Below are 14,112 nucleotides of genomic sequence, written 5' to 3'. Positions count from 1 at the left end.
ATTTTCCTCAAAAACTGAGGAAACCAAGTTCTTTCCTCTTCATGTATATCATCAGTTAATTGCTCTACATGTCACCTGTTTATCCAGACCAGAAACCTCGGGGTCAATCTAGACTCCCCAGTTTCTTTCAACATTTCTACCCAACTGACCACGAAGTCTCTACTCCCCTAAGAAATCTAAAATTAGCGCACACACACCTCTTCATGCCCAGGGCTGCTGCCAAAATTGTAGCTTCATCTTACTTCTCTGAACTGATTTAGCAAGCAAGTCTCCTAACTGGTGACATGCCTTCCATCTTGGCATCCGGTAAAACTCCGATCATAATACATTCAACAGCTTCTCTTCATCTTCAGAATAAAGTCCAAACTCTCTAATGTTAGCATAGAATGTCTTCTGTGATCCTGTTCCTGCTTTTGTCTCCAGTCACTGCATGGCACTCAACTTACAAGTCAATCCTACTCAGCAACTACCTGCATTCCCAAACAAACCTCCTGCTGCCCACCTGAGGCCTACCAGTCCTTATTACTAGATTCCAGGAGGCATTTCCGATCTTCTTGCTCCCACCAAGCTTACTGCTGTACTTCTTCTCTAGGAGCCCGGAGCACCCAGCCCATATCCTTTGACAGCTGTTTTCACAGTTGGGTCATCACAGATTTATCTCTGTAGGTTCATTCTGGGTCCAGAGGGCAAACTGTCTTACCCATCTTCATTCCTTAGCTCAGTGTTTCCCAAATTTTTATTCACATTCCCCAAGGTAGAAAACTTTGCAAAATCACCTGCCGCCTGTACTGATATTTAATATTTTCCTTTAGAATAATTTCAATATAAACATGTTTTAATAGAAAATTTGATATTACCAAGAAATCTTATGTTTGGTATGACAATATTTTTCTAGTACAAACTAAAATATTGTGTTTGAGTAATATTAAATATTAAAGAATTGACTTCCTGACTATCACTTCCAAAAAAGTGGGCCCTAGATTTTATTTCATTTTTTTTTTTTTTTTTTGCTGAGTTCATAGAAATAGGGAATATTCAAAGCCACCCCTACCCTGAAAAAACACCCTACAAAACCAAACAAACAAACCCTCTGCTAGAACTAAACCTGGCAGTCAAGAGCTATACATAGTAATGCCAAGAACAGTAGCTGGATCAGGAGTTGGATCAGGACACTGAGCTCTGGACCAGAAACAAAGTGAGGGAACTGAAAAGTGGTCCCACCAAAACTCGTTGACTCCAGTCAAAGCTGATATTTAAATCCTATCAGAAGGAAAGCACCCCCCCAACCAGATTCTTAAGAGTCCCAGAGAAAGATCAGATAGGAGTTCATAATTGAAGTTCACTAAATGCAGAAGGTTACAGTCCACCATGAGAGAACACAATAGGGAAGAAAAAAAAAAAAAAGGGCAACAAGTTTAGACCTAAGTATATCAGACATTGGGATTGCCAATATAGTCTATAGAATGTGAAGGGATTCAAAAAAATTGAACAAGAAACATTAGACCAAAAAAACAACAAGAAACAAAAAAACTGGGTATATCTTAAAAGAAGTAAAACTTTTAGAAATTTAAGATATAGTTGTTAAAAGTAAGAAGAAAAAAACGGATGGGTTAAAGAGATTAGGCACAGTTGAAGAAAAAAGTAATGATCTAGAAGATGTGCCTGATGAGATTACCCACCACTATATATTCTGGAAAAAAGACAAGGAAATAAAAATATGAAAGATAAAAAATAAGCAATCTGCATACAGTCTAATGCATATATATTTCATTAAATTTCCAGAATGAAATAAAAGGTAAACCCAAAGAGAGACAAAATTTAAAGAACACATGCCTCAGAATCTTCTACATCCCATGAAAGACAAAATTCAGAATCAGAAAACATGGGTATATAAAAGAGGATAAATTAAAAAGTAATCTCCCTCTAGACTTAGAAATAAAAGGTCATAACATCAAAGATAGAAAATCCAAAGTAGCTAAAAGAAAAAGAATACTTTCTTCAAAGCTTAATGAGTAAAACTGGCAGCAGACCTTGCATGTAAAACATCTTCACTATGCAGACAGAAAACAAACTATCAATCTAGAAGTGTATATGCCTCAAAATTATCTCTCAGGAACAAGGGTAAATAAAAGTAATTTTAGATGAAAAAAAAAATGGATTTAACCAAGATATCCAGAGTTGACACCAAGAGATTGAACTAACTTCTTAGAAAATACCAAAGACATGGTCTCGGTGAATTAAAAGAGAAATCCAGAACTATGTTCTTTATGAGAGAGACATAAAATATAAAGACTTTTTTAAGTGACAGTAAAACAAAGAGGAAAAGAATAATTCTGTAAATTATTACCAAAAGAAAGGTGGGATAGACAAAACATTAGACATGAAGGGGATCACAACATATTTCCACTAGAAAAATAAGCTTCCACTAAACCTAGATCTAAAAGCTTGCCAGCATATTAAGACAAGAAAAATAAGTAAAAGGGAAAACTAAAAGAACCCAAAGAGTTATTATTTGTAAATAATATAATTATCCACATAGAAACACAAAATTACAGAAAATATTAGAAATAGTTTATCAAATGAATGACTAAAGACCAATATTTTAAAATCCATTAAATTTCCATTTACCAACAATAAACAGAAAACAAAATCTTAAAAAAACAACAGTTTATAGTAGCAAAAACCCTAATAGAAACATCGAAACATTTAAAAACTGTTAGATGTGTATGGAGAAAATTACAAAACACCATTAAAAGACATTTAAAACATAAATACATAGAAATACCACGTTCTCAGACAGGAAGGTTTCAATCTCCAAACTTAATTCCAATTCATTCCCAAAGAATTTTTCATGTCACATACAAACTGATTCTTAAAACAAGAACAAAGATCCAACAGCTGAGACTCAAGTACCCCCTTCCCCCAATTATAAAGATTTCTGGTTAAACCATAGCATTAAAAATTAAGATAGTGGTATCAACACATAGATAGACAAGTGGACAAGTGGCAAGAAAGCTTAGCCAGAAACAAAGCCATGCATGTAGTGAGTAAACATGAAAAAGAGGGGTTCAGGGTATCACTGGTGAACAGACAATCGCTTCAATAGATGATCAGAGGACAATTGGAGCCACATGGGGGCGAGAAGGGTGGAATGAGCATCACTACCTCACACCACACACAGAAGTCAGTACAGGATGGATCATGAAGTTAAATGTGAGAGGCATCATTTTAAAACTTCTAAAAAGGAACCCAGGAGTGCCTCTACAAGCCCGGGGCTACGGAAAGTTTCCAATTAGACTACATTAAAATTAAGAACTTCTGTTCACCAAAGCAAAAACATCAAGAGTTAAAAAATAGGTCACAGAGGTATTTACAGTGCATATAATCAATAAAGGATCGAAGTTACAGTTTATTAGTTTTAAAAGTCAACCCAATAGAAAATGAGTAAAAATATGCCAAGTATTTCACAAAAGGAAAACAGAGGTTTGTAAACATGAAAAGAAAATTCATTAATAATCAAAGAAATACAAATTAAAACCACAATGATACATCACTTCATCCCATTTGATTGGCAAATATTAAGAAGACTGACGATAAGTGTTGCAGAGGATATAGGTCCATTAGAACTCTTACACACTGCTAAGCAAAGTATATAATTTGACAAACTGCTGGCCAAAGCATAAGATAGTACAACCACTTCAGAAAACAATTTGGTATCACCTTGTAAAGTCCAATATTCATGACCCATAACCCACAATTCACTTCTACCAGATAGCTTATCACTTTTTACTCACAAACCATCAAAATGCTTTTAAAAATTACATACTCTTCATAGTTTAAGAAGACAATGAAAATTTTTTGCCTAAACTTAACTGCAAAGGATAAATTTTTGGAGTATCAGTGACATTTTAGAATAAAAGTGACATCACTGGTTTAAATTGTTATAATTAATGCAGCAGAGTTAATCAAAATACTAACTATATACAGTGACAATTACACATAAAAAGTTGTTTTTTTGGAATGCAGCTCTTAAGGAGATGGAAAGTGCCTGCATTGAAAGAGGCTTTCCCTAACACTAAACACTGTATTTTAAATTATCCTTTTTTTTTCCCCTGGTGGAATTTTCCCACTTGGGGTAATGCCCTAGGCAGATTCCATGTGGGTGAGTGGTATTGTGAAAAGAAAGGGGGGAAACTAGAATCAGGAGGCCACTGTGATAAGCCTTAGGCATTACCAAGTTCAGGAGAGTCCATATGAAACTTGACCTAGAAGTTGATTCATAAACATCACGTGTGTCCAAATCCTCCCTAGAAAATCATCATCATTCCCTGGGGAGCATATACCGGTACCCAGTGTGAAAATTAGAGAAATTCTTGCAACTGTGTACTAGAATGTACGTACAAGAACCTTCATTAATAGAAAACCTAAAAGCAAAATGCCCATTAACAGAAGAATGAATATACTGTGTTACATTCACCCACGGAATATTACACAGCAAAGAAAATTGGTCATTTAAATCTGTACTTGGTTTTGAGAGAAATAAGCAAGCCCAAGAAAACTGTATCCAATATTCTTTTTTTTTTTTAACTCAAAAACAACCAATACCATACCCTGTTGAGAGATGTATACATCTCTGATAAAATTATTTTTTAACAAGCAATGAATGACACAATTCAGAAGTCACTGTGGAGGTGAGCACATTCAATACAGGTTATTTTGTGTGTGTTTTTGGAACAGTGGTAGATTAATAGGTGTTCATTTTATTATTTTGCTTCACAACCTAAATAAATTATATATATCCTGAATGTATTAAATATGACATTAAATAAAGAAAATAAAGGTTTTTAAAGACAATTCATATAAAAAAAAGTAATTAAATCACCTCACCTGCCACTAGAGAGGTACAAGATGGAAATTATTAGCTTTATATCAACCATAGGAACTGACATACCTTAGGTACAGAGTAAATGTTTATTGCAATTAATCTTATGAGGACAAATTAGATGAAGACTGAGGCAGTTAGCTGCTCGAGATAAACCCGGCTAGAGGAGAAGCCAAATTTAGCCGCAAGCTCAAGTTATAAGGTAGCTGGTCATTAAAGAGAAGGCAAAAACGTAAAAGTTAGCAAAGCAATGATGTGCGAAAATGAGCATCCTCACTCAATACCAGTGAGAGTCAGAATTAGAACCACCATTTTGAGAGCTTCTGTGATTTTTGGTTAAGCTGAAGATGCACATATCACTACTATCCAGCAAAGGATTGGGTGTATTTCCCGGAGAAATTTCCAGATGTGTGCACAAGCATAGAAGTACAAAGCTGTTTATTGTGGGTTTGCTTTTAGGGTAAAAAACCAGAAACCACCTCAAAAGTCCATCACCAGAGAAATGGATAAATAATGGTATATTCATACAATGGTTTTGCATACCAGCAATTAAAATGAACGAAAGATAGCTCAAATTTCCAATTTGTTTATAAATATCAAAAGGTAATGCTGATTGATAAAAAAGCAAGTTGCAAAAAGATACATATTTTTCATACCATTGAAGTTTAAAAACACACTATATTATTGCTTATGGATTCACCGTGATCCAAGTATACTAATAAAATATGCAAAGGAATGATGTTCACAAACCTAAACACGGAAGGAAGGAGAGGAAATGAAACCATCTCCAATACCTCCAATTTTATTTATTAAAAAAAACCACGGATCTAAAGTAAATTTTTTACATCTGTAAATCTGAGTCATGGATTGGTTAGATCCCCCTTAGTATTGCATATATGAAATATACCATAAGTTAAAAAGAAAAAAAAAAAGGAAAATTAGGCAAGAATAAGACAATCGAGCAAATGAACACCAAAACGCAGCCCTTGAGCGGAGAGCAGGAACCTTTGCACAATAGTTGGGTCCCTAATAGGTTTTTAAATTTCTTTCCCTGCATATCCTTATACCTAATTAATAAATGCCATTTCCCTTAAAATAAAAATGCAAATTTCTTGTAATAAAAAAAAAAAAGACCTAGCTAGAGCTGTAACAATGAGAAAACTGCTCCCGGATGGAGAGGAGGAGGAGTAAAATCTTAAAAGTTGGGCAGAAAGAAGAGAGAGGATTTCTGTGAACGCCATAAAACACTGCGTGGACCGTTAAGCATTATGGAGAATGCCAGGGTAGGCTAAAATGTTATTGGTTTTGCAAATATTGGAAAAAGTCTGCAATCGAAAGTCTTTTTTTTGGGGGGGGGGGGCGCCTCTGGGAAAGGCACCCACGCCTCCGCTCAGTTTGGGTCGCTGGCCCCCTCCTGCAGGGGCTGGCTCCACGCAGGCGATGGCGTCAGCACCGCGCAGCAGCTGGCCAGACCCGCTCAGCCCCCCGCCCCACTGGCCTCGGGGGGCGGAGGATGCTCCGCGGTGGCGTCAGAGGGGAGGGCTCGGGGCTCAGCCCCCTCCCCAGGCCCCTCCACGGGGACGGGAGGGGCCGGCCCGGACAGAAAAACAGGTGTCGCAGACACAGGAGGCACAAGACGCGGAGGACGAGGCGTGCACGAACGTTCCCGAACACCCGCACACACGGACCACGCACTCCACGGGACCCAGGCGCACACGAGACACACGAGAACGCACCCCCGGGCGAGGGGTGCTGCAGGCCGAGGGGGGTAGCGACCGCAAGAAGCGCGGTCACGCGCGCGGGGGACGCGCACCCCCCCCCCGAGGGGCAGTGACACAAAGCGGGGTCACCCACCCGGCCGGGGGCGCCACGCCGTCCCTGGGAAGAGCTCGCCCGCCACCGAAGGGCTGGAGGCGCCCCAGGGGCCCCTCGCCCAGCAGCGGGGTCGCCCTCCGGACGAGGGCGCGCGGGCGGCCGGGGGATGCGCACACAAAGGGCTGCTCCTCCCCTCACACAAACACCCCGGGGAGGAGGGGGGACGCCAGACAAAAGGGACGCACCCACTGGGGCCGACCGAGGCGGCCACACCCCCAGCGCACCCGCATCCCACGCACCTCCTCCTCCCCCGCGCCCCATCCTCCCGCGCAGACACGCCGCCGCGGGCACCTCAGCGAGCGGCGCGCGCGCACCCACACTCACCACACACCCACGGCGATGCGTAGCGGGCATCTCGGCCGCTCTGCGACACGGTGAGGCATCCGGCGGCCTTGCCGCGCCCCGCGTGCCGGGACCGCCGACTGCCAGTCTCGAAGGAGGGCCGCCGCCGCAGCCGCTGCCGCCTGCGGCCCTCCACGTCAGCCAGGAGCGGCAGCTGGCAGCAGCACGGGCGGCTGAACATCACGTGGGCAGCGCTGCACATGCGCGGCCGCCACGCCACGCCCCCTCCTCCGCGGCGGCGGCGAGCGTGCGATCCCGCGGGACCCCGCGCTCGCGAGGCCCGGCCGGACCAACTCGCGCCGCGCCTGCGCCCGGGCGGGGGGCGCCGTCGCCCCTCGGCTCCTCGCTCGGCTTCTCCTCTCTCGCCTCTGCGACGGCCGGGCCGGCGCTTGCGCAGGAGACTCCTCGCCGAGAGGCCCAGCTGCTGGGAGGGGCCCAAGTGGGCGCCCGAAGGAGTCCAAGTCGAGGACCCCCTTGGCCCCTCGTACGTGAGACAGTCGCTGGCCTTCCCGCCGCTCCCTCCGAGGCGGGCGCTCGGACCGGGGCGCCGCGGCCCAGGCCCGGGGAGGCCGCGCCCGGCGCAGCTCTCCTTCCCCGTCCGCGGAGAGGCGAAGTCTGCAGCCGGCGGGGGCGTCGTCCCTCCCGCCCTCTCACCCCGCCTTCCCGCCCTCCCCCGGGCTCCGCTGCGGGCGGTGCGCGCGCCGGCCTGTGTGCGCGCGCCGGCGTGTGCGCGCGTGAGCCCGCGAGATTTGGAGCGCTGTGCGCGGCGGGTCCGGCGTGGGCGCTGGGGGGCGGGCGGGCGGGCGCCGGGAGGGGGTGTGTGCGCAGGACGGCCGTTCGCCGCCTTGTGAGCCGGAGAAAAACAAACCCTGCTGAGGCTGCGCCCGCGGCCCGTGGCGAAGCCATGAGGGTATCACAGACCCATGAGGGGAGGACATCCCTAACGGAGATTGTGTTTCCTTCCCACAGATCTTCTCAAAGGGAAAAATGGTGGAAAATTCACCGTCGCCGTTGCCAGAAAGAGCCATTTATGGCTTTGTTCTTTTCTTAAGCTCCCAATTTGGCTTCAGTAAGTACGTTTTCCCCATGGATGGATGGCCACGCACGGCCTTCCCCTGATGTTCAAGGACAAGGAAATGACCGCCTTGGCTGTTAGGGTGCTCACATGAGCTGTGATTCTTTCTGCCTATGCCTCTCTCTGAGAAAACCTGAAGGGGACTCATGTGTGCTCAGAGGGTTCTGTGAGCCAGGTAGTAACCCGAAAGGTTTAATCTCAGCTGCTGTTTATGCAGCACCAGGTAGGACTGCACAGGGAACAGAACCTGGGGCCCGTGGTCATGGTCTCATGGACAAGACAAGTCATGGACACTTAACACTCAGGGTGGGAAGTGCCATGGGAGCCCAGGGAGAGACATGAAACAGACTAAGACGGGGGGGGGGGGGGGGGGGGGGGGGGGCAAACTCATTAGTCCACAGAGCCAAATACCAACAGTAGAACGATTGACATTTCTTTGGAGAGCCACATTTTTTAAACTTCTTCTAATGCCACTTCTTCAAAATAGACTCGCCCAGGCCGTGGTGTTTTGTGGAAGAGCCACACTCAAGGGGCCAAAGAGCCGCATGTGCTCTCAAGCCGCGGTTTGCCAACCACTGGACTAGGAGTCAGTTCGCTTTCTTCCCAACAGTAAGGAGGAGGAAAGTGGGAAGGCCCCGGATGAGGCCTTGGACGCGGCTCCTGTGCTGCTGTGGCAGCTGGGGAGTGAAGGGAAGGCAGGAGGCTGGAGAGGTCAGGTGCATTCATAGCCTGGCTCTCACTCCATCCCTGTAAGACCCCATTGCATGGGTAAAAGAAACTGATGCTCATGGAGACACATCCCACACACACCAGGCCCACAGCTCTCCCCTGAAGGAGTTGAGAATTATGAGGGGACAAGAGGGAGAGAACTGGGTACCCATCGTCCAACTTTTTGGAATTTTGTGGAAACTAGGAAGATGGGGAATGTGAACCTTAATGCATCAGCCAAGCTGTTGGGTAGAGAAGTCTGTGCAGTGAAGTTATAACTTTGGTTTGGAGTGTGGCTCTTCCATGGATTAGCTGTGTGGTCTGAGACCATTTACTTCTTTGAGCCTTCGGGTTCTCCGGGTGTAAAGAAGCTGGGGACAGTGTTTATTCAGTGCTTATCATTCTCAAGACAGCCCTGTGGGGTGGATGTTGTTATTATTACCCTCATTTTACTGATGAGAATACTGACAGGCACCGTCCGTAAAAAACAGCTAGCATGTGAACCCAGACCCTGGGTGAACTTCACAATGCTGCCTGTGGGGGCCCCTCTTGTCGGAGAATCTGTGCTCCCACCAGGAATCGAACCCTGACCTGGTTCATGGGTCAACGCTCAACCACTGAACCACACCAGTGGGGCTTCTGTCACTTTTTTATCACAATGAAAAGATATGAGGTAATTGTGATAGCAAGAGTGGTGCAAATAAGGAGCTAGGAGGATGGAGGGAGGGCACAGTCATTTCTGAGCGAGTCAGGGCGGCTTTTCGGGAGCTTTTTGCTTCATGTGACCTGTGGAGGATGAGATGCAAGCTCACTGGCCTTTTCTCCCCTCCTTACAGTCCTGTATCTCGTGTGGGCCTTCGTTCCCGAGTCTTGGCTGAACGCCTTAAGCTTGACCTATTGGCCTCAAAAGTAAGTTTAATAGGTTGCTTAAATAAAAATAAGAGTATATTAATGCTGTTTTGAAGGGTCAGATTTTTTGTTAAGACTACTCAAACCTTAAGTACCCTTTTAAGCCAAACAGAAATGTGAAGCTTTTTAAAGATCTTTGTAGATGTATCTCAATTAAAAAGGACGTGTTGAATGCATGTTTGTCTGCATGTCCTTCCAACACCTTGCTGAAGTAACTCTGTAGGGAAAAAATAGGTTTTTTAAAGGTAACAAATAATGGGATAGCAAGTAAGAAGTAACAAAATTTTAGCGTTGTACATAGGTGAGACGTAACTGAGGTGGTTTGCACTATTTCGCATTGCTGAAGCAGAGAAGCCAGCAAGAATATCTGTGCCTTAGAATTCCAGAAAGGCTAGAAATGGGACGTACAGATACCTCTTTAACGTGGTCACTCTGGATTGAACTGAAAACAGTGTTTAAGGAGCACAGTACCCCCAAACCTCCTCCTTTTCCCTTAAGGCAGGGAGACTGGCCCTGTCTCTTCTGCAGAAGACAGTTTTACTCTCTGGAACGTTGAGTAAGAGTCTGTAGACTTGAGGTCTGATCCTGGGAATGAGGCCCCTCACTGAGGACAGGGAGGAGGATGGAAACCCTGCACTGCTGACTAATAAGATGCCCCCAAGCACCTTTCCTCACTACGCTCCAGGCTTGTGGCTGCCAGCCTATACCGCCCTCTCCTCCCAGCAAAACCGGAGGCCCCTCCCCAAGGAAAGCTTCTGCAATCCCTGACATTTGGCGGTCCCCGTGAAATGGCTGGGTCTCCTACAGTGAGACTCGCCAATTCGCCATCCTGGCCCACATATACACGGGGCTCCCAATAACCTTGTTAGTACTTCATTTTTAAATGTCGGTGGACAAACATAACTTACCATTCTATAAAAGCCTCTAAAATGAAATAAGAAAGAAAGAAAGAAAAGAAAAGAAAAGAAAAGAGAAGAAAAGAAAAGAAAAGAAAAGGAACTTGAAAGAAAGGGAGCTAACGGAAGGAACAGAAGAAAATCACTTTGAAACAAGAAGTATGGCTTTGGGGAAAGTCTGTTACCCACTGAATTTTGTCCTCTGCAGGTACTGGGCAGTCGCACTGCCCGTCTACCTCCTCATTACCATAGTCATCGGGTATGTCCTCTTATTTGGAATAAACATGATGAGCACCTCGCCACTCAACTCCATTCATACAGTCACAGGTAAGTTATACCAAGGGGCGGTGCTGGGGGCCGGAGGAGTGGGCTCTTAGTGCTTTTATTGAGAAAAGCTACCAAGAACAGGCTGCAAAAATGACACCTTGCATACCAACCGGGAGACATAATGCAGAGTCATACCAGAGGCAGGTTTCGTGGGAAGTAAGTTCTGATGAATACCCTGTTCGTACACTAGTCAACAGGTGCATTTGCCCACAAAAACCACAAGTCTATTATATGTTCCTCGAGAGCTTCCCTGACAGGAACTTCCTTTCTCCTCAGCAGGCAGTGTTAATGGGGTGCACGCAGGCCCAGGCAGAGCTTGTCCAGGAGGAGGGATTTTGGAGGGACGGGGTCCTCAGAATCTCTGTACACCTGACTCCAGGAAGGGGTAGACAAGGCACAGCATGTTTTTTGCAGTTTTATTTTTTTTAAGTTTTTTTTTTTTTTTTTCAAATCTAATGATTAAAATAGGAGACTCCTAAGCTTGCTTAGATTCTACAAAGTAAAGTATTTTTTAAGTTTCCAGGTATGAATTTTTTAACTTTTAAAGCATTTTTGTGTGTGTATGAGCCTATACATTGTATTCTGCAAATCAGTTATAGTGGGGGTTTTTAAATATGTATTTATATTGATTTCAGAGAGGAAGAGAGAAGAAGAAATAGAAACATCAATGATGAGAGGGAATCATTGATTGGCTGCCTTCTGCACGCCCCACATTGGGGATTGAGCCCACAACCCAGGCATGTGCCCTTGACCAGACTCGAACCTGGGAACCTGCAGTCCACAGGCTAACATTCTATTCACTGAGCCAAACTAGCTAGGGAAGTTATAGCTTTTATATTTATTTTTTTAAATATATTTTTATTTATTTCAGAGAGGAAGGTAAAAAGTGAGAGAGATAGAAACATCAATGATGAGAGAGAATTATTGATTGGTTGCTTCCTGCATGCCCCACACTGGGTAGGGATCGAGCCCACAACCTGACCAGGAATCGAACCAAGACGCTTCTTTTCTGGTACCTTCTGTCCTCTTGACTGAATCACGGCAAAAAGACAACTTGTGCAGAAGGGGAAAGTGTTGAGTTTTATGAATGATTGTACCAAATGACATAATAGTTTTTAGGTGATTTAAATATAGTCTGTCAGCCTGAATAGGATTATGTTCCTATGAGAAATGTGCAAATGGGACTTTAACACATCATTGTACTGATGAATGAAATATTACTTTCTTATCCATGTTAGCGACATAAAAATGTACTTTGCTAGCTCTAGCCGGTTTGGATCGGTGGATAGAACACAGACTTCAGACTGAAAGGTCTTGGGTTTGATTTCGGTCAAGAGCACACGCCCAGGTTGCAGGCTCAATCCCCAATAGGGGGTGTGCAGAGGGCAGCCGATGGATGATTCTCTCATCATTGATGTTTCTATATCACTCCCTTTCCCTTCTTCCTCTTTGAAATCAATCCTATATAATAAAGAGCTAATATGCACATGATCATTACACCCTCATGCCATCCTCAGTAAGGCTCAGACACTCAACACTGGGGGGAGAAGAATGGGGACCAGCGAGGCACAAATGAGCTCATGAGAGAGGAAAGGGGACAAGCCAGGTTGCGGCCCAGGAAGGGACAAGCTGCACGCCCTCTGGTCCCAGGAGCCAGCGCCTGGGGCTGCGGCCCAGGCTAAGCCACCCACCCATGGTCCCCTGTGGCTGCGTCTGGCCCAGGTGAGGCTGGCCATAGGGAGGGAAGCCCGGGTCCCCAATGCCAGTGACTGGCCGGAGGAGGGAATCCTGGGTCCCAGGTGCAGGGTGAGGCAGAGGCGGTTAGGAGTGATCAGGCCATCAGAGGAGCAGTTAGGGGCGATCAGGCAGACAGGCAGAGGTGGTTAGGGGTGATCAGGCAGACAGAGGGGTTAGGGGCGAACAGGCAGACAAACAGGCAGACGAGCAGTTAGGAGCCAGAGGTCCTGGATTGCAAGAGGCAGTCGGACATCCCCCAAGGGATCACGGATTGGAGAAGGTACAGGCCAAGCTTAGGGATACCCACCCCCCTTGCATGAATTTCATACACCAGGCCACTTGTCTATATAATAAAAGTCTATGTGAACAGTGGAACAACCAGAACAAACCGTCGATATGACATGCACTGACCACCAGGGAGCAGGCGTTCAATGCAGGAGTTGCCCCCTGGTGGTCAGCGCACTCCCTCAGGGGGAGCTCTGTTCAGCCAGAAGCTGGGCTCATGGCTGATGAGCGCAGTGGCGATGGCAGGAGCCTTTCTGCCTCCACAGCAGCGTTAAGGAGCAAGGGGTCCCAGACTGTGAGAGGGATGTCTCACTGCCGGCTTAGGCCCAGACTGCAAGAGGGTGCAGACCGGGCTGAGGGATTCCCCCCTCCCCACCCCCTGCCTCTGGTGCATGTATTTCATGCATCGAGGCTCTAGTAAAAGTACTTTGCTAATTTCTAGTGTAATTGAGACATTTCTTCTAAAGAGAGCTTTCAAGTAATCCTTTAATGACATTTAAACGTATTTGTCATTATCCAAGCATTAGCCTCGTAAATAATGTACTGGGTCTCCATAATGACAGTAGAAGAACTCACTGGGTAATCATAGCCTTTTGTCCTCTTGCAGATAACTATGCTAAAAATCAGCAGCAGAAGAAATACCAGGAAGAGGCCATCCCAGCATTAAGAGATATTCCTATTAGCGAAGTAAATCAGATGTTCTTTCTGACTACCAAAGAATCTTACACCAAAAACTGAGTTGTATGTACACTACCATCAAACATTTACTGCAGGTTTTGGCATAATAATTTTGACCATAATCATTTCTCTTATTACCCAGTATTAAAATATTTTGAAAAACATAAGTTGAACTTCTCTTAGATTGACCTCCATTAATATTGTAAAAGTTCTCCAATATTAGTTACTGATGGACAGAATAAATAAAACATTGATCATTACCATAGAGCAGGCGTTTTTACCAAATAAGTATCCGTAGAAGCAGGAGGTCCCTCCAGAGAGTCATTCATGTTGTCACTTCCAGAGAGCAACTGTGGGGGGTATAGCTCAGTGCTGGAGCATTTGACTGCAGAGAGCAG

At 45.2% G+C, this 14,112-nt stretch overlaps 2 protein-coding genes across 8 annotated transcripts in view; one reads left to right on the top strand and one right to left on the bottom strand.

Annotated features, from left to right (window-relative positions):
- The window catches only part of TTC3 (tetratricopeptide repeat domain 3), a 91,990-nt gene extending 84,657 nt beyond the window's left edge, over window positions 1–7,333 (bottom strand). For 2 of the 6 annotated variants that reach the window (XM_084873574.1, XM_084873575.1), the window contains exon 1: window positions 7,082–7,333. In XM_084873574.1, the coding sequence (XP_084729700.1) occupies window positions 7,082–7,301 (220 nt within the window). In that variant the 5' untranslated portion in view covers window positions 7,302–7,333. The remainder of the gene's footprint in view (window positions 1–7,081) is intronic. The other 4 variants (XM_084873579.1, XM_084873576.1, XM_084873578.1 and 1 more) reach the window with 4 other exon arrangements.
- A 741-nt stretch (window positions 7,334–8,074) lies between these two features.
- PIGP (phosphatidylinositol glycan anchor biosynthesis class P) lies at window positions 8,075–13,881 on the top strand. 2 transcript variants are annotated; one of them, XM_084873693.1, is made up of 4 exons: window positions 8,075–8,168; window positions 9,719–9,791; window positions 10,896–11,014; window positions 13,644–13,881. In XM_084873693.1, exons 1-4 carry the CDS (start codon window positions 8,087–8,089, stop codon window positions 13,772–13,774), a joined length of 405 nt encoding a protein of 134 aa, XP_084729819.1. In that variant the 5' UTR covers window positions 8,075–8,086; the 3' UTR covers window positions 13,775–13,881. The 2 variants fall into 2 exon arrangements, with proteins under 2 accessions (XP_084729819.1, XP_084729820.1); XM_084873694.1 differs by lacking the exon at window positions 13,644–13,881 and adding an exon at window positions 11,294–11,418.
- Window positions 13,882–14,112: the final 231 nt, after the last annotated feature.

The sequence above is a fragment of the Pipistrellus hanaki genome, assembly GCF_964339955.1.
Source record: "Pipistrellus hanaki genome assembly, chromosome: 2".
Classification (NCBI taxonomy): Eukaryota; Metazoa; Chordata; class Mammalia; order Chiroptera; family Vespertilionidae; genus Pipistrellus; species Pipistrellus hanaki.
Note: the sequence above shows the minus strand (reverse complement) of the source record. Positions and strands in the feature narration are given on the sequence as shown.

Coding starts and splice junctions, on each gene's coding strand:
- PIGP (XM_084873693.1), top strand. CDS start 8,087: ATGGTGGAAAATTCACCGTCGCCGTTGCCAGAAAGAGCCATTTATGGC. Junction 8,169..9,718: donor AAGCTCCCAATTTGGCTTCA/GTAAGTACGTTT, acceptor CCCTCCTTACAG/TCCTGTATCTCGTGTGGGCC. Junction 9,792..10,895: donor TTGACCTATTGGCCTCAAAA/GTAAGTTTAATA, acceptor TGTCCTCTGCAG/GTACTGGGCAGTCGCACTGC.